This window comes from Oryx dammah, unplaced genomic scaffold (genome assembly GCF_014754425.2).
Source record: "Oryx dammah isolate SB20612 unplaced genomic scaffold, SCBI_Odam_1.1 HiC_scaffold_5, whole genome shotgun sequence".
NCBI classification, from domain to species: domain Eukaryota; kingdom Metazoa; phylum Chordata; class Mammalia; order Artiodactyla; family Bovidae; genus Oryx; species Oryx dammah.
This window is the reverse complement of record NW_024070189.1, coordinates 78360303-78382962: the sequence shown is the minus strand read 5'-3', so window position 1 is coordinate 78382962 and position 22660 is coordinate 78360303. Positions and strand designations below refer to the sequence as shown.

The 22660-nt window shown below is 41.5% G+C and overlaps 1 protein-coding gene across 2 annotated transcripts in view; it reads right to left on the bottom strand.

Moving 5' to 3' along the window:
- The window catches only part of LOC120864684 (synuclein alpha interacting protein), a 164133-nt gene that overhangs the window by 43854 nt on the left and 97619 nt on the right, over positions 1 to 22660 (bottom strand). For both annotated transcript variants that reach the window (XM_040241708.1, XM_040241709.1), the window contains exons 4-5: positions 3872 to 4728; positions 2125 to 2304 (exon numbers count right to left, since the gene is read on the bottom strand). In XM_040241708.1, the coding sequence (XP_040097642.1) occupies positions 2125 to 2304; positions 3872 to 4728 (1037 nt within the window). The remainder of the gene's footprint in view (positions 1 to 2124; positions 2305 to 3871; positions 4729 to 22660) is intronic.

Here is a 22660-nt window from a genome sequence, read left to right as displayed (position 1 = left end):
TTTTGTAAATTCTAGATTAAATGAAGGAATAAAAGAACACTTCCATTTCTCAGATCATTGTCCAGAAGTAAAGTATGAAAAGCCTGAGACTGCAAAACTGTAAGAGCTTTTGAGTCCTCTGGGTTTGATGCATGTTCTTCATTAAAGCAAAAAAAAAAAAAAAAATACTAAGTTTGCTTGCTGATTAGAGAACCTATATTGACTGGAGGAGTTTAAGAATAAACGAACACTTAATATGAACAACATAAAGGAGTTTGCCCATGGTTAGCTTAATGACCATTAAATTTCTTAGGTACCTTTCTACTTCGAAGATTCTTACTCCCATCAAAACAAGCATTTGGGCACACAAATTAACAAATTTTATACAATTATGTGTGTGTGTTAGTTTCTCAGTCATGTCTGACTCTTTGCAACTCTGTGGACTGTAGCCCACAGGCTCTTCTGTCCATGGGATTTTTCCAGGCAAGAATACTGGAGTGGGTTGCCATTTCTTTCTCCAGGGGATCTTCCTGACCCAGGAACTGAATCCGGGTCACCACACTGCAGGCAGACTCTTTACTATCTGAGCCACTAGGGAAGACTTAACTACAATTATGTAGTTAAGATATATTCAAAACTCACCACTAGTGAGGAAAACTAATGAGCACTGTATTTTATAAATACTAAAATGACAAGGTAGATGTCAGCAATCACTGGCACTGAAAGAATATTTTAGTCATGACTGACATTCCCACTGATTACCAAACCCAATTCTTGCCTTCCCACAGGATTCTGACATGGGACTAGATCCTAAATTCACCGTCCTGCACTGGTAACTTACCTGCCTTATCCACCAGGCTATCAGTTCCTTAAGAAAAGAGACTATGTCTCATTCACATTTGTTTTACCAGCATCTTAAAACAATGTCTGGTGGACTCAAAAATACTGTTTAACTTCACTATACTGAATTTTCACTCACAATTGTTTTTTTCTTTTTTCCTGATGGCAGTTCAGCTCTTATTTGACATAGCATCATTGACAACTAAGAAAAATGATATCTATCCACTGGGGTCATGGATCAAAAAACCTAATCACTGAGTAACATTAAACACAATAGAAAGCAACTTTTTAACAATGTAAAACTTTGCTGAATGATAAATAAATTGAAGATACAAAAATTTAGATTTGCATAAGAGGTATACAAGGGAAGGAAATTGCTTTTCAAATATAACATGTTCCGTAGTGAATTCACAAAGAGACTTTAACCAGCAAGTTCCCCTAGTATATTTCAATATAATTCTATTTGTAAAAATTATGATTATTCAGCTTTTAGAAGCCATAACTATTAAGCAAAGCAAAGTACAAATGCAGAAGCACAAGATGTATTATATTTCCCTAAACTTCACTTCTGGCTTCTTAATAAATGTGACTGAATTCCACATTTATTTGCCAAAGATCTTAAAAGTAATTTTAGTTTAATAGCTAACCTTCTAGTGATGTGTTACATTTTACAGAGGCACTCACTACAGTGCTATAAAAGACAACATTTTCCTGTATCACTGTTTCTAGGTTTTAACTCTATCCCAGTCGGCATTAATTTGCCTAGTTTTTGACAGATAACATACTGTGCTCTGCGAGAGCCAAACTCAAACTCGGCACCGATATTCTAAAGAACTCCTGATATTGCAGACATTTCAACTTCAGATGTAATCCATTAGAGGTCCACTTTATTCTCTGAAATCCTTCTGAGTGCTAGGCTAGCATGCCTTACCATACACTTATTCCCCATTCATCTTGCTCATTTATACTCACATTAGGAAAAAAAAATGAAACAGCCTCACATAGATTCAGAGGTGGTTAAGAATCCAAACTGCAGTGACCGCAAATAACAAAAGTTCTTAAAATGGCAACAGATCATTTTCCTTTCTCGTTATTAGCTGTTTTGATGCTTACCCTAAATTGGAATATAGTCTCAAAATCTCAAAGCAGTTAGTGACTGAGATGGTTAACCTTTTAAAAACAATAGGTTCACTTGCTGTTTGCTTGGAACATCACTCTTCTCTCTTTCCACTCTAACATTTAAGTTTACTAGAAATCTTACAAGACAGGAACATGTGGAGGGCCCAGCCCCCAACCACCAGTCACCTTGATGGCCAGGCCTGCTGGGGTCAACTTCTCCACATTTCGCTCGTTGAGGCAGTCTTCTCCCATCAAAGAAGTGAGGTGCTGCAGGCACTCTGCGTGTCCCTGCGATGCGGCAACGTGTAAGAGATTGTTTCCACTTTCGTCGTGAATTTTGTCTAGATTGTCGGCAGCTAGGTGTGGCTGTACACATAGTAAGATGAGGAAAACTTAAGTCAATAAAACAGAATGAGAAGCTGTGGGGGTTTTGCTCCGGGCCTTGGGAAGAAGAGATGAACTTCCAGAAGCCCTGGTGACAGTCATGGGGTTGTTATAAGTCAGAATTCCTTGCTATGAAAGCACAGGAATGCTCAAGTGACTTACTTTCATGGGAGACAGGCAACAAAGATGAGTCAACGAGTCTGTAGAGGCTCCAAGCCAGCTTTATAACAACCCATGGCAACCAGCAGGTTTCTTGTCTGTCTCCTCCACTCCTGCTATGTGTTCTGAGGGCCAGACTCTGCTTTATTCCCTGTGGTAGGTTTGCTGAATGAATGAACTACCTATCTTAACCATCTGCTTTGCCTTGAGCTTTAGAGAGCTGGCTCTGACAACAAGCCTCATGATGGGTGCTGTACTCTGTGCTCCCCTGGGTACCTCCAGACACTTTCACCCCTAAACAAACTCCTGGGCATCTGGAAGCTATACTTGGACTCTGGTTTCTTCACCTCGAGTGAAGTTCATTGCCCTGAGCATGACTCATTGATAAAGACTGTTGGGTAAATTGAGAGTTGTTATCATTTGGGAAACATAAAAACATGGGAAAGATAAAAGAAAGGAATGAACCAGAGAGGAAGAGCCAGGAGAAACGGAAAAGACATTTTCAAGAGACAAAAAAAGAAAAAAATTACTTAGTAAAATTGTTCAATGATATCATCCTATTATAACTCTAAAATTTGTGGTAATAGACCAAGTGCATTACATTTACCTATGCACAGCTTTACCATGAGTAGAATCACATGGCCAAGATGTGATGATTTTCCTTGAATGAGACTTTAATTAACACCACAGTGTCAGCTCAGGCTTACTACTGTTTGATCCATGTCTGGAAGCCAGGAAAGAACAATGTAGGCAGATGGAATGTGATTTCAGTTTAGTTTTCTCTGAGCCTAAGCAGAACAGACTTTTCTTACATCATGTTACTCTGTGTCTAGAGTCTCTGGAAAAGCTTCTTTATGCTCCCTAGACATGCAGACCTGGAACTAAATAAAAACTCCGTGTGGGTCAGAGGGCAATCAAGCTCTAGGGTAAGTCTCTATCTGCAAATGCTTTCAAACGTCCTGGTCCAAGTCTTCTGTTCATATATCTGGCAGTTCCCCATCAGCAAGGAACTGACATCCCCACAAATAACTCAGCGAGAGCATTGGGAACCATTTGAAAAGCAAAAGGAAAGACATTAAGATTCATATTTTTTAAAGTGCTGGGCTTTTTTTGGTTTTGCTTTTACTTTAGAGCACATGTCCTTATTACTGTTGAATTCATGCACAGTTCAACTGAAATAATACTCCCTCTATAGCCATTTGCTTTTCCTTATATTAACCACCTAACTTTTAATTTTAAAACTCCAAAGTCACATCGCCCAACTAAAGCCATGAGCAGAGATTAAACAAAAATTGGAACAAATGCATCATCATTCTGTTACCGGTGAACGGAGTTGATAAAGCTGGAGTTCTAGATGGTTAGTGTGTGTATTGAATTAGTTCATACTCACCAGGAGAGATATTTGCCCTTCTTTAACAATGTTCAAGATGCTTTTTACTTTCTTCAGGTACTCGTTCCTTTCTTCGGGTCCCTGGGAGCTGGTCCAGTTCATGCCGCCAATCTGCTCCTCAAGTTTGGGGTCTGCTGCCGAGGACTGCAGATGGAAGGCCCTGAGCTGGCAGTCTGGTGCCATTTCCTTGTCAACTTTCCGACTGTGAGGGTCACTGAAGGTCTTGTGTAGGACGTCCTTACCCTGGTTTTCAGGCTCATAAGCAGAGCCACATTTAACGGGAGGAGAACTCTCTGATTCTTCAGGAGAGAGCTTCTGTTGGTCCTGGACAGAGGACGCTTTTCTCAAGTGAGGGCTTTTCACAGGAGAAAGAACACAAAATGGTGTCATGTTAGACGGGGAGCTCTCGGCACTTCCGGTAGGGCAAGCTTTGCCGGAAAGGCCATTAATGCTTGTGCATAAACCCAAAATTCTTTTTTCCGAAGTCGCCTTGGTGAAAGAGGCCAGCTGCTGACTGGATTTGATGTAAGGCACGTCGAGAATCTCATCCATGTCGAGGTCATAATGTTCCAGCTCCCCCAGCAGGGTGCTGGGTTCCATGCTCTTCCTCTGGGGGCTGCCCTCGACAGCTCTGGGGCCGAGCTCCTCGGGCTGGGGGCCTGGGTCAGGATTGCCCCCTTTCTGGTACTCTGCCTTTTGGTCATCACTTTCATTGTTCTCCAGAGTCTCTGGCTGGTGTTTCAATGGGGACACTCTTTTCACTGGGCGGAACTTACTATATACATCGGCGATTCCTGTGGGCTTCTGCGTGTTTGTAATAAGAGTTGAGACACCACAATTCCAGCCAGAGCTAGACACTGTTTTAAAATAAATTAAGAGAGGAGACTATTAAATTGAAACACTGAAAATAGCATGGCCATGTAGGCAGACATGATCTACTCAAGTTGTGCTCAAAGGAAGTCTGGGTATTAAGGAACAATTTAAGAGAGAATGTAGACCATAAAACAGTTTGTACTTACCCTTGAAAATCAGTGAATGCTGAAAGAAAGTTACCATGTATTGGCTCAGAATTAATTCACGTAATAATAATAGTAGAAGCAAACAGCAAAAGAATACAAACCGAGACAGATACTCTGTTTTATTCCCTGAGTGGTTGCACCTCCCTAACAGTATGTTGATACTTGTCACCACTTGGAAAAACAGAATTGGAGGATAGGATCCTTTGCATTTAATAAACTTCCAGACTAATTCAGGGAGAGAAGGTGTGTACCTGCATTTGTGCACACACACATAGGAATACCTTTAGAGCTCATGAAGTCTCAGAGAAAGAAGAGGTAAATGATTTAATATTGGGCAAACTTAAACTGAGAACTACTGAGTGATTCACTAGGTGATCTGTTAGATGGATCAGGGAAAGAACAGGAAGGCATGGAATGGTCAGGACTGGTTGGACTGTGGGAGATAAGGCACAGTGGAGTTCATCCCACCCTAGACTGATTAGTATCCAAGTCAACCACAGCTCATGGGCATTTGACAGTGCTTTCTGGCATATGACCAGCAACATAACACACTGCCACGCCACAAGGGAACATGCTCTTTTAAAGTCATTGCTGCCCTCCATCATTTGGAAAGCTGGAAATGACAGGAGGAAGTTGCAAAGGGAGGGTGAAGCAGGCAGGCTAGTATTTCCGCCCCCCCTTCTCATTTCTGTGCAGAGTTTAGATAAAGATTGTATAGTCTGTGTTTGAGTGTCTGGTTGGGATGACGTGTCAAGTTAAACAGCAACACATCAGAGGTGAAAGGTAAGCACCACCTCCTTCCACAGGGAGCCTCATATGACCAGCTGCCCCTGCCTCCCCTCAGAGGCTGACCGAGCAATGGCCTCCTCCCTCGGCCTCGATGATACAGCTTCCTCTCTGGGACAGTCCTCTGACTAGACAGATGACCCTGCACCCTGGTAACTTGCAGGCCACTGATTTATGGACACTTACTCCTTTCCCACTTAGTTTATACCATCCTCCACCAAAGGGGTGAGGTTTCAGGATATCCTTCCCACTCGGCATCTCCCATCTCTGTCTCCTCTTCTAGAACAGCAGCGGGTGGGAAGTGTTTCAACCAAAGCACCTGTGTGTGTCTGTTCTTTGCCAGTGAGCACAACCCAAAAATGGGCTTCCCAGGTGGTGCGGTGTTAAAGAATTCCATCTGCCGACAGAGGAGACGCAAGAGATGGGGGTTCGATTCCTGGGTCGAGAAGATTCCCTGGGTGGGAGAAATGGCAACCCACTCCAGTATTCTTGCCTGGAGAATCTCATGGACAGAGGAGCCTGGTGGGCTGCAGTCCACGGGGTCTCAAAGAGTTGGACATGACAGAGTGACTGAGTACACACACACACACACACACACACACACACACACAGCACAACCAAAAACCAAAGGAACCTGAGAGGAGTGTATATTCGGGACTGTAACTTCTGCAATAGCCGCTGCTATCACTGATTCTTGGGGTGAAAGTAGCATACAAATGATTTAAAGTTCCCCAAATTTAGACCTGGCCATTCTTCTTCCCACTACAATGTGTTCTCAAAGGACTCCGATAAGTTCCGGAGTCAAAACAGAATGAGAGCGTTCTAAGCCTGAATGCTAGATACCTATTGGTGGGTGAGTTTTCCCCCCAAGTGGACCACAACTTTGCTTGTGGTCTCAGAGGGTTTGCACAAAGCAATCCTTCTCTGAGGACTTTCAGAAACCTACGAGAACACTGTCGGCTGTGGAGTGAGGCCAGGATTCTGTCTAATAAGAAACAGGTGTTAACTGAGAATACTCCAGAAGGGAAGGGAGGTATCTAGATGCTCTTAAGCTGCTGCTCCTCTGGCTTTAGCTAATTCTGGTTCTTACATGTATACAGTTCTTGACACAGAGCAGACAATTAACAAATGCTAGTATCTGAGTTTGCATCTCACTCTGTACAACACAGTTAATTTCTTTAAAAATGTCCAAAGTGCATCCTTCTGAAGGATTCACAGCTTAATTTCACAGGGAACGAAAGTCCTTTTAATAAACTCAGAGGAGCGATAATCACCAACGAGAGCTGGATTTTCTAGTTATTTATGAAATGTAAATATGCAAAGGCAAAGACTAATTCCAACTGGTCCATTATAAATTTCAAAGTCTTTCTATCCTTTATATGTCCTTTTGCCCTATAAAATGTAAAGCTAAAAAAATTAATGCCTGCCAGAAATTCTTGCCAAGCCTTTAACTCTTCCTTTCAAGAACACATGGTTACTTACTTTTTAAAAAGAGCAGAGAAACAGTGGACACAGAGTTTATAATATGTAAATATGCCTTTAATTTTATCCATCAATTATCTGAAAAGCTTATAGTAGAATATATATATATTCCTTAACATTTCTGAGATATACACTTATTATTAGGGACAGCATTTGCTAATATATTGCCAACTACCTTCATGTTTTTGGAACTTCTTGATAATGTGAATCTCAGGATGTAATAAAAAAATTTTCAAGCCACATAACTTAGTGGGCCAGTACAACGAGAGCATTGTACCAATGTATTTATGTATCATATAAGGTCGTGGGTTCAAAGGGCTACTCTTTTATGTTGGCTTTATTTACATGTGAAATTTTTTCCAAGTGATACAGGGAAATGGATACCATATGTTTCCCAGCTGTTTTCTTCTGACAGGGGCCATTAAGAATGCTCTATGGAAATGAATTCTGTCTGAATCTTATGAAAACACTTCTTTCCACAGAAGAGCCTAGAAACTGAAGACAGGGCATCAACATTAGGCTTGTTGTCCTCCTTATTCAAACCTATGATTTTTTTTTTTTTTTAGGCCGAGTGTGAAATCTGTGCTTTTTAGTTCCTGTCTTGACTTCCTGGAAAAAAAACCCAGTTAGAAAAAATGAATTAGATGACAAGTTTTCATGAGAATGCTCTCATTTATTACCATATACTTGTCTGAGAAGTAAAATTTTGTTTATATACAAAAGATAAAACTCAATTAGTTTCTTTCTCCTAAGCTGGGAAAATGGGCATTTTAAGCATAACATCATTGCCTTTAATGACTGACAAGATTTTCACTTCCAATTCGATAAGTCTACCAAAAATTCCACTTATACTGTTGTTCTATGCCAACACCATAATAAATTTCTTATAATGCATGGAAACGAAGATCAGACCAACTGTGGTTACTAGGAGGACTTTGAGGCTAAATTTGTTTCCTGGAAATCATGAATAAACAATTCACATGTTAAATTTTAAATCTCTGAAAATTTGATCTATTATCTTATGAGATCTTTACAAGCTCTGTAAGAACACAGTCTGTGTCTAATTTCTCTCTATCCCTCAAAGCACCCAGGAAATTCCTTCATATGAGTAGGTTCTCAGTGGCTTTTTGGTACAGTGGATTCATTTTCAACATCTTATGAAAGGAAACATATAAAATATACCTTAAACCAGTCCTGATTATGGCACACATTTTCTAAATGGTCAGTAGGTAAATGGAAGTGCATTTGAGGCTGATTTATACGCCATAATTCCCTCTCCTAATCTAATTGGCATTTGGAATGTCTCCCATCTCCAGCAGGGTATTTCCAATTGCCTGCTGACCATCTACAAGTCACCATGTCTTCAACAAGCATCTAACATGAGCCCACGTCACACAGGTATGTGTAACAAGTAGAATGTTCTGATCCAGGGATTTTATCACCTTCCACACTGGCCTGCTTTCTCCTTTCCACTTCCTTATCCAACATATACACACACTCTCTCTCTATTCCATCCTCTCTAAATGTATTCCTGAATCATATGACTATGTATGCTGGCTCCCAAGCAAACTACCTCCAAGGCATCACTGATCTTTCTATTTCTTTTTTTAAATTAACTTATGTTGGAGTGTAGTTGGCTTACAATGCTGTGTTAGTTTCTGCTGTACAGCAAAATGAGTCAGTTGTGAATATACACATATCCACTCTTTTTTAGATTTTTTTCCCATATAGGTCATTGCAGAGTAGTAAGTAGAGGTCCCTGTGCTATACAAGAGGTTCTTAGTAGCTATCTATTTTACATATAACATGTGTATATGTCAAATCCCAATTTCCCGATCTATCCTTCCCTCCCTTTCCCTCTTGGTAACCATAGTTTGTTTTCTACATCTGTGACTCTATTTCTGTTTTGTAAATAAGTTCATTTTACTATTTTTCTTTTAGATTTCATGATCCAGCAATCCCACTCCTGTGCATATATCTGAAGAAAACCATAATTCAAAAAGATACGCGTACCCCAACGTTGACTGCCGAACTATTTACAATAGCCAGGACATGGAAGCCACCTAAATGTCCACTGATGGATGAATGGATAAAGAAGATGTGGTATATACATGCAATGGAATATTACACAACCATAAAAATAATGAAATAACTCCATCTGCAGTGACATGGATGGACCCAGAGCCTGTCATACTGAGTAGAGTAAGTGAAAGACAAATATCACATGATATCGCTTATGTGTGGACCCTTCTCTTTTATGATCCCTGCCCCTCACCCCTTAGGCAGCGAGTCTTACTGTGGCCTGATCCTCAATCCTTCTCTAATTTGGTCCCTCGCTTCATCTTATCACACTGACTAGACCACACTGAGACCTTCCCATAGTCTGTGCAGGGTTCTGTCTACTTCTGAGGTTTTCCTTTTTGATCTATTCAGATAATGATTTTGTCACTTCTTAATTTAGAAACTTTGAGGTGGCCTTGTACTGCCTAAAACAATATTCCCCCACTATGGGGGAGGCATATCCCAGTGCACAGAAACCATGCTAAATACCCATGATTTAAAGAACAAGCAAGCTTCTCACTTTTCAACTCTTTCTTCTTCTTAATTAATTTAAGAACTCTCAGTTAGGTGCTACAATGACTTTAACTCCTCCCCCAAACTTACAAACTCCTTTCAGAATAATGAGACTGTGGGCTTTCACCTCAGAGACTTTCATAAGCAAAGAGTTCACAGAAACACTTTATTTCTATCCCATTTTAATGATGTCCTTGAATTTACTATGACACTGATTTTCCACTTATGACACAGACCTAAAGTTTCTCTTAAAAACAAATATGCTAAAAATAAGTGGTCTTAGAAAAACAGCTTTAAAATAATAATACAAGTGGTTTACAGATAAAACAAAAATGGCAGAGAAAACTTTACATGTACCCATGTTGCAGAAATAATACTTGAACAACTAAGTTTTGATGAACCTTTTACTTTCAGGATAGTAGCTAAATTCTTGAGCATTCTTTATTTTCTAATTTATCTTCTCATCTCAGCACCATTATTCCCACAGCACTAACTTTCCTCTGCCTTTCCATCGCTAAACTCACCCTTTCTGGATGTCCCATATCCTTTTTTCATTTCCCTTCCTTGTGGCGAGTACCCCTGTCCCATGATGCCTTTGCTGCCTTTATGGAAGCTCATCTGCCAAGATTCCCCTCATGTGTTACCTCCTTGGTTCACTTCCTCTGACTTTCCCAGATAGTTGTCCCTTGCTTCTCAGTGCTCTGAGATAGACTTGCCCATACTGAGAGTCAGGCATTTATAAAGCTCTGACTCAACAAGTCACTTAAGCAACTGTTTCACCTTCTCTACTGAGAGTCTCTCAAAGTCAAAGACTGGTTATGAACCAATCTGTTTATAATAGCCCTCTCTCAAGCACAGCATGTCACAGATATAGGGACCAAGGACTAAAACTTTTTAAAAGTGAATAAATGAATGAAGGGAGGAGAGAGGGCATTGGGTAGGGGGGACAAAGGTACAAAGGAACATGCTAGACCAAAGATGCAAATAAACTACATACATATGAGTCTTGTCACAGTGAGTCACCCTTGCCCACATTTTGGACACACTGAATGTGTTGAATATTTCAGACAGTCTTGGTAAAGCTATTGAAGATGTGCTACGTATTATTTTCAAGTATTTCCTAAGTTCTAAGCCAAAATTGCTTCATCTGTAAAATAAAGGGGTTAGACACATGATGGCTAAGACCTGACCCACCTCTAAATTTCTATGACTGTATGGAATGTCTACAAATAACAGGGCTCTTTATTCTGAGTGACTCACTATGAAACACTATAATTCTTCTGGATCCATGTCTTTCAACAGATCCTCACAAATTTATAATTATGAGGCTAAACTGATTGCTGACACAGAACAACTCTTTGGCTCTTGGGACTGATAAATTAGTATTTTCTTAGGAAGATAATGTACAGTTTGCGATTGCAACGGTGGATCCAATTTTTGAGACTGAACGTCAGTGCTGGCTCCCAAAATGTCTATTTTACTTCTAAATATGGAGTTATGTGTCCATAGTAGAAAATTAGCTTTAGACATCAAGAAGAGAAAGGGGGTATCTTTATGATAAAATACTGTTTTCTTGCTATTTATTGTTAAAAGGTAAAGGAATACTATTTTCCTTGAGAAACAAAACAATCAGCTTTAGTGTAATTGCCTTAACATGTACACAACAATGCCCTTCACATCTACTGGAAACCTAGGCATCTTCAAGGACATGACTTCGAAGTTCTCCAAGAGGCCATTTCCTTCCACTTCTATACCTAAGAGAGGGATATCAATGAAAGATCAGGAGCATCCATGCTAGAGTCAAGTTTCCTTAATCCAATGTAAATGAAATTCATCGTGGGCCCACTTATCAAAAACACTTCAAGTTCCAGAGAGTGGTGACAGGTGACTTACATCATCTCATGGCAAACAAAGGAGGATACGGAGCCTGACTGAAGATTACCTGCTGAGTGCTCTCTCAGAGAAGGTGATGGCACCCACTCCAGTACTCCTGCCTGGAAAATCCCATGGACGGAGGGACCTGGTGGGCTGCAGTCCATGGAGTCGCTAGGAGTCGGACACGACTGAGCGACTGTACTTTCACTTTTCACTTTCATGCATTGGAGAAGGAAATGGCAACCCACTCCAGTGTTCTTGCCTGGAGAATCCCAGGGACGGCGGAGCCTGGTGGGCTGCCGTCTATGGGGTCGCACAGAGTCGGACACAACTGAAGCGACTTAGCAGCAGCAGCAGCAGCAGCAGAGTGCTCTCTGTACCATCCATGGGGACTAGTCTAGAACCTGACCTAAGAAAGGGTTAACTCTGAATCTGGAGTATTGTATCAGGCCATGATGTTGGGAAGAGCTGGGGGAAGTGAGGAACGCATGTTTCTGGAACGTCCCCATGGAGTTGTCTGCTCATCCCTTTCACTGGTGCCACAGACCCTTTATTGAGCGTGCTGTGAGGCCGAGAGGAGAGTACAGAGGATTTTCTTATAAAAATATCAACCAAAGATTTATTCACATTGAGATGTTAAAATATTAATGGAAAAGATGCATTGATTTGGTTCTCAACTTCCTGAATTTAAGTGGCTGCTGATACCAAGCAGCTGGAGAAAGTGTCAGATTCCAGTTTTATAATTCTCAGCCCTGCCCTGAACTGTCAAGACCTGCTCACATCACTTTGTGCCCCATCTGCACACATCTATTTGTTGGGTGAAAACTCATAGGAATATTCAAAATCCCTTACTACCTGGATAGAAAAGACTTCTTCACCAAAGAGGTATGTTCTATCATGAAATGGGACATAATATTTTTACTACTTAAAATCTTTGAACCTTTTAAAAGTATGGTTCCTATAAAAGAGCAATGGGTGATTCCCAAGAAAGTACATGGTTTTAGTTATTCTGTTACCTAAAAGGGCTTCCCAGGTGGTTTAGTGGTAAAGAACCTCCTGCCAGCGCAGCAGATTCAGGTTTGATCCCCAGGTCTGGAAGATCCCTGGGTCTGAAAGATTCCATGGAGAAGGGAATGGCAACTCGCTCCAGTATTCTTGCCTGGTGGACTCCATGGGGTCTCAAAGAGTCAGATAGGAAAGCATGTTGACCTTTACTCTGACATAAGCAAAACCTTTTGAGTGGATTAACTCTTGTATCCACTCCAGTATTCTTGCCTGGAAAATCCCATCGACAGAAGAGCCTGGTAGGCTGCAGTCCATGGGGTTGCAAAGAGTCAGACACGACTGAGCGACTTCACTTTCACTTTTCACTTTCATGCACTGGAGAAGGAAATGGCAACCCGCTCCAGTATTCTTGCCTGGAGAATCCCAGGGACAGAGGAGCCTGGTGGGCTGCCATCTATGGGGTCGCACAGAGTCGGACACAACTGAAGCGACTTAGCAGCAGCAGCAGCAGCATCCACTCTAGGCCCATTACCAGGTTTCCTGTTTTTTTTTTTTTCTCTCTCAGTGCTAAGTTGTAGAGAGAGATACACATCCATGCGTGGTACAAAGGCTCAGCAAACAGGGGAGACAGGGAAGAGCTTGCTCAGCATGGTTTCTGTAAAGTTCAGAACCACGCTTACCAGTTTTAACTGAAGGTGGCGATGTTTTACAGTGCTGATCTGTCAAGGCCAGGAAACATCAAGAGACTGCTCCTTGCTAAGAGAACAAGAGACACAGGGGGTTGGGAGGGGATGGGGGTTGAAAAAAAACCCCCATCCTCTACCCTCTACTCGACAGCTCCAACAGATGGCTGGCTCCCAGAATGCCATCAGTAAAGTTTTCTCCGTATGAAGTCACGCACCCACATTAGGAATACAGCTTTAGATTCAAGAAGAGAAAAGGGTGTACACATCTTTAGGATGCAAGAGTGTTCTCCCACTTTTTTAAAACTAAATGTTAAATGAACTCTATTTTTCAGAAAAAAGTGGTAACTGTGTGAACTTTGGTCCCATTTTGAGGGGGAAGCACTTAAAGGTCTGGAAGGGTGGAGAAATGGGAGGAAGAACTAGCCTGGCCTGCAGCCCCCTTTTTCACTAGGGTCTGCCCACCTGAGCTGATGAGGCCCCCGGCAGAGCTCTCCATTACAAGGCTGTGGAGGGAGCAGGGCAGGCATAGGGAATGTAGCAAAGTGCAGACAGAGGCTCGTCCAGGAGAAAGCCGAGCAGCACCACGCGCCCCCCTGTCTACTGCAGCTCAGCACACACTTCTCAGGCACTGTTATAAACTATCAGAAAATAAAAAACCTCTCCAAATGCTGTTTCTTAATTAGAACTTTCCTAAAATGTCCTCCATCTTTAAATTGCTAACACAGTATGTTGGTGTAAAACCTCCTATGTTTCTGACTACAAGGCAAGTGTATGAGTTCACTAGATGTTTTCACAGCAACTGCAGAGGGTGATTGGTGCCTCTGTTCTTCTCACTTGAAAATAAATGAGAACTCAGAGAATTTTAAGCGTTATGTGGAAAATTACACACTATGCTGACTGCTCAACAAGGACCGAGATTCCTGGACTTCAACTTTCTTTCCGTAATACCACAGAACTGCCTTATCAAAATGAAAAGCATCCCCTACACATGCGATTCACATTTTTTTTTTTCTATTTGGGTCACATGTGGGCAATGGAATCCTAGACACCAGTAGTAAAACCTGGTTGTACTCATTGCAGATTCACTTTAGTCTAAATCCCAAACTGTACACTCTGTCTATAGATTTTGGTAACCACTGACTATGACGTAACATTAGTAAAATGGCTTTTAATAACAAGTTTTCTTAGAAACAGTTGAGTGGAAGAAGCTCCCTACTTTGTTTATCTTTAGTGGCATCAGCCTAAATTTAGAGTCATCTTATCACCGAGAATTAGTTCTGAATTCAGCTGCCAGTTCCTTCAACTGGTTAAAGATGGCAATTTCTTTGCAGTATAAGCAAGAGATACAAGAATAGAGTAATACTTATTCAGAAGTGCTAAAGTAACTGGTAGAATGTTAAAAGCCTCTTACAGGGTCCATTCATTCTACAAACATCTGTTGAATGTTCTCTGTGCACACGGTTCTAGGGGTACCGAGGGGAATGAAACAGACATAATCATCGTCTGCAGAGGGCAAGCCGACAGGCAGGCAAGTACACAGATGGATGAGAAATTACAAAATGCAAATTGCTCTGATGGAACAGAGAACAGATGAGAAGCCTCATCATGGCAATGATACATCCTAAGCCAAGACTTGAGGATAAGACAACTACTTGAGGGTAACATGAGAATTACAATTCTCATCTTTCTCCTGAGGGGAAAACATAGGATAAAAGATGGTTTTGTGGAGATCTGGGAAGAAGGAAGCCCATCCTCAAATGTCTGATGCAGGACAGAATCTGGCAGGTTTCACAGTTCTCATATCTAGAGCAGAGTGAGCCAGGGTGAAGGAGAGCAAAGATGAAGCTAGGCAAGGTTGTCAGGGGCCAACTCATTTGAGGGTTTTATTGACCACAAAAAGGAGTTTGGTTTATATCTTAAGTGAAATGGGGTATTCTTAGGGGGGTTCCACAGAGAATAAAAGGGTCTGTTTTGCATTTTTTATAATTTTATTTATTTATTTATTTATTGGCTGTGCTGGGTCTTCACTGCTTTGCTAGAACAGGCGCTATTCTTTGTCATCGCTGTCCTCAGACTTCCCATTGTGGTGGCTTCCCTTGTGGAGCAACAGCTCTCGGCACACAGGTTTAAGTAGCTGTAGCACACAGGCTTCGGAGAAGGCAATGGCACCCCACTCCAGTGTTCTTGCCTGGAAAATCCCATGGACAGAGGAGCCTGGCGGGCTGCAGTCTATGGGGTCGCAAAGAGTCGGGCACAAATGAAGTGACTTAGCAGCAGCAGCAGCAGCACACAGGCTTGGCAGTTGGAGCTCACTGGTTTAGTTGCTCTGTGGCATTTGGGATCTTCTGGGATCAGGGATTGAATCCTTGTCCCCTGCATTGCCAGGCAGATTCTTATCCACTATCTACCAGGGAAGTCCAACTTTATATTTAAAAATACATCTTTGTGCCTACTTGGAAAAGTGGGATGGAAACGTGGGATGGTAGAATTGACGGTGAAGAAAGAAGTGAGACTAGTTCATGGTTGTTAACTCAGATGAAATGTTAGGGTGGCTTAAGTCAGTGCTTCTCAAACTTGAGGGCTTCCCTTGTGGCTCAGCTGGTAAAGAATCCATCCGCAATGCAGGAGACCTGGGTTCGATCACTGGGTTGGGAAGATCTCCTGGTGAAGGGAATGGCTACCCACTCCAGTATTCTGGCCTGGAGAATTCCATGCATTGTATAGCCCATGGGGTCCGGTCACAGAGTCGGACATGACTGAGTGACTTTCACTTTCACCTTCTCCAACTTGCATCTGCACAAAGGATTGGCCTACAGAGCTTGGTAGGATGCAGATTCTGATGTGGGAGTCTGGAGTAGGGCTGGGTCCGCACTTCTAACAGGCTTACAGGTGGTGCTGACCGTGCTGGTTCTGGCCCCAGATCGCACCGTGAGACGTGAGGGCCTGAGCAATCAGTGCCATGGAAGGGTCTGGGTTTTTGTAGATGATTCTTTACTCCCTCTGAGAATCCTTCAACTATGAGATTCTAGTATCCTGTTTCTATTACATGACTTTCAAATTTTTTTCTTGGGAGAAGAGTCAGGGCATAGGAGCTAAGTGGACAAAGCGCGTCCGTTCATTTTAAATAGGAAGAAAGAGCCCATTGGGAGACAAAAGAAAAAGGATGAGCTCTCGGCCAGAAGTGGGGTGCTCTCTGAGATGCTGAGCAACTCCAAAATCAGTAATGATGCTCCCCTCCCCAGTCATGCCACTGCCTTGATTGGGAAGGCAGGGCAGGGAAAATCCCTCCTCCCTTATGGTGGAGTGACTTCTGAGGAGGAAGTCACCTGGGGGCTGCACAAGGTCAAAAGCACTCAGGTTCTGTACCAGTTTTCCCTTGACCCTGGGCTTCATTTCTTCCCCTACATCCCTCCATGATGCTTATCTCCCTGAGTTCTCACCCTTCCTTATTGGGATTCCCTTGAACTCATTTCTACCAAGAGGAGATTTCTCCACCAGTTTTGAGTTCAGTAAAACCAAAATACGGGGAGGAGACTGGGTCTCTGCCCTGAAGTTTTCTCCCTCTCTGACACTGCCTCATTCCTGACTTTCTTAACTGCACAACCTTCTAGACAGTCAGGGAGCTGCAGGGCTTATATCCATGGCTAAGCAAAGGGAAGAAATGTTCAAGTAAAGAGGGGGAAAAAGATGCAATGTATTTAATCTCTGCCACTGCCAGCCCTTTATTATTTTTGACAAGAGTTTTATTTTTAACTTCTCTATCACCCCCTGTTCCTATCTTTCCCTGTACTGACTTTATATGCTTTCTTTCAGAAACATAAGCTAAATATGGGGTTATGTGTTAATCTGTAAGTGTTAACGGATTAAAAGCAGACAGAAAGGGCAGCTCTGTTTTCCTAAGATGTGTGGTTCATTCAAAGTGATGGCCATACACATTTTGTAACAGCAGAAAAAAGCAGTGGATAAAATGGCCCTTACATCATGGTGACAACCATACAAAAAATATGCCTCATGAAAAAATGCTAGAAAGAAATATAGTGATTTTGTTTTGGTGGCATGGTTAATTGTAGCTTTTACTTACCATTTAAAAAATGAATTATGTCACCTTTATAATTATAATTTTGTTAAAGAAAAATAAAAAATGACTAACATGCTCACCTATATGCTTTACTGTATGTAAATTTTTACTGTGGTTAAACAAGACATTTGTCATAAATGTCAGACTCTTTGCTCTATCAGGTTGAAGTGTTCATTTTCTTGCTTGAGACCTTAACAAATCTGTTTCCCAGTTCTTTGAGTTCATTTTATATTAGATCATGTAAAATGGATTAGTCAGCAGGCTTTCAATTTAAACTTCTGTACCAACTTTCGTTTTCATGCTTTTAGCATGAAACCTTAAATAATATATAAACAGGAGGTTTATATATTTAGCATCATTAGCTATACCACAGCAGCACTGAGAGGATAAATTTCATGTCAGTGTATTATTTTTGGTGCTAGCCAAAATCCTTGAAAAATGTTACAAAACCATGGATTTTCAAATGTTCAGGTTTTTTTTTTTTTTTTTTCACAAAATTTGCATGCACAAGGGCTAAAAATATAGCAAATTCATAAGGTTTCTAAAATGACTTTTTACCAGATACTAACTTTAAAAAGTATGATTTTTCTTTACTCATTATCATACCAGTGATCTCTGCTATTTAGGTATTGAAATCCTTTCAGTGTCTCTTCTCAAACACACCCCAAGGCCATTTATTACTGTTATATAACCAAGTTTCCCAACCTTAGCACAACTAAGTTCTCAGATGCAAAACTGCATTAATATTTATCTGCCTTCTTTCATAAGAAAATTATACGAGCTGAGCAGATACATACTTGTAAGAATCATGAGACATTTAAACCATGAATTGAAACAAATGTGTATTTGAGTGTCCAATTAATTAAAAGAAACTCGAAGTCAATGAAATTGAATACATTTGATTTGAATACCATATGTTGATCTAATGCATTTAATCCTCATACGGAGGAAATGGAGAGCAGAGTTAACACTCCCTGCCTTGTCCTGTGGTCCTTCCCTACATGAGGAACAGGTATTAAGCAGAGAAAACATGCAAATATTTTACAAATAACTCTCTCTTATAGGTGAAAAATTTTCAGACATAACATCCTTGGTGCTAATCCTTGCCTCACACCACTAGCCACGCGTGGTTCCTCAGACTGCGACTACTCTTCAGCTGTTAAACTTCACAGGGGCTCTGCAGTCAGTAGACTTGCCTTCAAATGCAGAACTCTGGGCAAAGTATTTGCTCTCTGTGAGTCTCAGTTGCCTAGTCAATAAAATGGGTATTTATTTTCCTTATCAATAAAAAGACCATTAGTATAGTCTTTCCTGTGAGAATTATTTTGAAAGTAAAAGTGCAAAGTGTTAGTTGATCAGTCGTGTGCAAATCTTTGCAACCCTATAGATTGTAGTCCATCAGGCTCCTCTATCCATGGAATTCTCGGTGTAAGAATACTGGAGTGGGTTGCCATTCCTTTCTCCAGTGGATCTTCCTGACCCCGGGATCAAACCTGGGTCTCCTCATCGCAGGCAGATTCTTTACTGTCTGAGCCACCAGAAAATTATTCTGAGGACAAATAAGCTGTGTACAGAAGACCTTGCCTAACACCTGGTACTCTGAGCACCTCAGACATAACTGGGAGAGCTCAGTAATACCTGCACAACTCCAAAAACACTGAAGTTTGTTCTCAGGCGTCTAAGCCCTAGTTGTTCTTCTTCCTCCTGCCTTCTTCTGGTATCTGCGATTTCTTCACACTTCTTTTCAAAACTTCTTTTGCTGACAAAAATTCTATTTAGTCATACAGTGGCTCAGACTGTAAAGAATCTGCCTATGACGTGGGAGACCTGGGTTCGATGTCTGGGTTGGGAAGATCCCCAGGAGGAGCACAGTTGGCAGTATTACCCCGTCAGGGAAAATACAGATTTTATTTTATTTTTTTATTTTTTTTTTTTTTTAATTTGGAAAATACAGATTTTAATAGAAATCCATGCCTTTGGCTATGGGAAGGGCACTCAGAGCAGACTCGTGGTGTCAGTGAGCAAATGGAAGGTGCAGGGAGCCTGCCCCAGACCTCTGGCAGAACTCAGCCATTTGCATTTTCAGAGTCCATGTGAAGCTGGCACAGGGCCTAGGGATGAAAAGCGGGTAACCCTGGGCTATATGTCTCATGGAGAAGCTTCCAAGGGCAACCAACAGGGTTCATCTGAACTGCTGCTCTTCTCAGAACACTTGGAAAAACAGGCATAAAGGACAGGCACTGGTTGTGCTCTGCAGCCCACTAGGGGTGGCAGGAAAGGTATGTGCTAAGTTCTGAGGCTGATCAGTGGGGCTGACAGGTTCTGATCAGATCATATGTGGGGAGGCCTCAGGTGCAGTTCTGGGTGCACCACTTTTAAGAGGGATGCTGATAAATGAAACGTCCACAAGAAAGCAAGAAGCCTGAGCAGGATACACTCAAAACTGGGGAGGGAAATTTTAGCTTGGAGAAGACAAAACCAAGGGTGACTGCCATCTCCAAACACTTAGTGGCAGCACCCTTGCCCAGGAGGAATGGTCCTTCTCTAAGGTTCCAAAGGAAAAAATCAGGTATCAGGATGTATATCTGAGGGCCGCTGATTTTGGCTGAATAAAAATTAACCACTGATTTTGGCTGAACAAAAACTAATCTCTATGAATAGGTGGCTTTGTGAGACTGTGAGCTCCCTGTCACTAATATGATGGAGTATAGGCCTGGATGATCCCATTAGCATAGTAACCATCACTTTCTAAGATCTGATGGATTTGGGACTACATTAGCATTACTTTTAGCCTTTTAAAAACTCACTTATAAATAATCAAAACATTTTTCATTTAAATTTACAGAAGAGTTGAAAGAATAAAAACGGTACAAAGAACACATGTATACTCTTTACCCACATCCATCAACTGTCAACACTGTACCCATCTACTTTTATTATCTGCTCTTTCTCACTTTCTCTCCTTTTTAAACTACATGATTTTTAGGGATCCTTCTTTGAGAGTTATGACTCTAGGCTTCCTTCCAGGTAAGAGGAATTTAGAAAAACTGGGATTCTGTTGGCAGTGCTCTTAAGAGGTCTTAGCACAAAACCTGAACTCCACGTTGTTCCTTGACTCACAGGGCCCTGTACAGTTTGACCCTCCCTGAACGGCTCCCTGGCCTCATCCTCATTTTGATCGCCCCCGCACCCCTGCACAGCCACACTGGTTTTCTTTTTCTTCTGCATCCACTAAGCTGATTTCTGACTCAGAGGCGCTGCACTTGCTAGTTCCTCGGCCTTGAATGCTCTCCACTGGCTTTCTCATGGCTGGGCCCTAGGAACACTCCCTGATCCCCAAACTCTTCTCTCTTCCCCACTATAAGTTACTTTGTCACAGGCCTCGCATCACCTCATCACTGTTGGGCATGATCTGGTTTACGTATTTATTTGCTTGCCTTTGTCTGTCACTCCCCAGGATGTAAGTACTTTGAGAACAGGGCCTTGTCTATACCTTGTTTATTACCCTGTCTTCAGTGCACAGGACAGAAAACACACAAGTTACTTGAGGAATGAACAAATAAAAGAACAAGTGGCTCCAAGAACATCTATCTCATCAAAGATTTGTTAATACCAGGATGGACGTTACTATTTGACGGCTTACACAGAAAGTGCCTAACAGACTTAAAGGTAAAGAGACACATCTCTATTGGGTGGGGTATGTTCACAGTCACTAGAAAAGTTTAGGGGAAAGTTCCCCCATCCAGAAGACGTGGACTTTTCTCAGGAGCCAATGTGTCTTCTGCTGACATGGGTTCGAAAAGATTATCCTAACAGTGGAAATCTGCAAGAGCTCCTGGAGCCAACTCCTCCTAGGTTTTTGAAACAAGAAAGATCTGGGGCCAGGGTAGGGGGGCAGTGCGGGGAGCTGGGGACTATTTCTACATCTGAATGGCCAGGGAACTCATTGAGACTGGCTCAGTTCTTTCAGAAAGGGAAGGTGAAAACTTTGCTATATTGAGATTTCTTTCAAAGGAGTTCACAGATAATTCTACAGTGGTGCTTTGCAGAGATTGATTTTTCGTGTGTTTCTTTTTCTAAGATTGCTCTTGCTCTGTTAGGAAGTGTTTTTCAGTTCAGTTCAGTTCAGTCGCTCAGTCGTGTCCGACTCTTTGCGACCTCATGAATTGCCTCCAAATGGTCCATCAAGTTGGAGGTGTAATGTGATTCCATTAAAGAGGCCTGAGTTTTTCCCTCAAACATTCATTTCTTGTTAGGTCTAATTATTGGTGATTACCTTGAGCATTGGATGTTTGCTCTGGGTGAGTCTGAAGGCATCTGAACTTGAAATTGGCCTCCTTCTCAACCACAGAAGAAATCTGTAACATTGCCTATTGTGGACGTGGCTACAAGTCACATGACCTGGAGAAAAATGGAATAAACCACCCCCAGGAAAATTATTTTTAAAAGCTTTGGTTAATTCACTTAACTTGGTAAGCAAGAGAAACTATTTAACAGAGAACAAATTTTCCACTTCAATGGTGAGGGAAAATGCTAGCTTTTAAAGTTTTAAAATATCCTGAAATTAAATTACTATCCCTGAGTCTAGCTATCTGATAGTATAAGGAATGCATAAGAGAACAGACTCCAGAGACAGACTTCCTGGAGTTTGAATCCCAACTCCATAATGTAATGCTGTGTGACTCTGGGCAAGATAATTAACTTCTCTGCTCCGTGCCTCAGTTTGCCCATCTATATAATACAAACATCCTAATGGTACTTAGTTCACAAGGATTTTAGGATTGAGTCAATACAAGTAAAGGGCTTACAGCTGTACCTGGGACACTAAGCACTACTGAAGTGTTTGCTATTAAGTCTTCTTTCTTACTCTCCATCTTCAACTTAAAAAAAAAAAAAAAAAGAAAGAAAATCTTGTATCTCCAAAGTACCTTCAGATACATCACCTAATTTTGATAGTAACAGTAGCCTAGCAACACTGGCAGAAAAAGTTTCTTTTTTATTTTATAGATAATGAGTCACAGGCTCAAGGTCGGATGGAGGGTAAAGGGCTGAATGCTGACTCAGATGGAGGTCTTAGACTCTGAGACTGGGGGCCTGTCCGCCGAATCTGATGCCTTTGTCACTGATCACAGGGTTCAACTCTGAATCTGGTGATGGCTTTTAAGGAGGCACATTCTGATAAGTCTTGTGATCAAAGCCTCTGTTAACCCCACAGAAACTTGAGTGTGCTTGAAATTAAAAAAAAAAAAAATTAATGGAGTTAAGTGAAAACTTTCATTTGCAC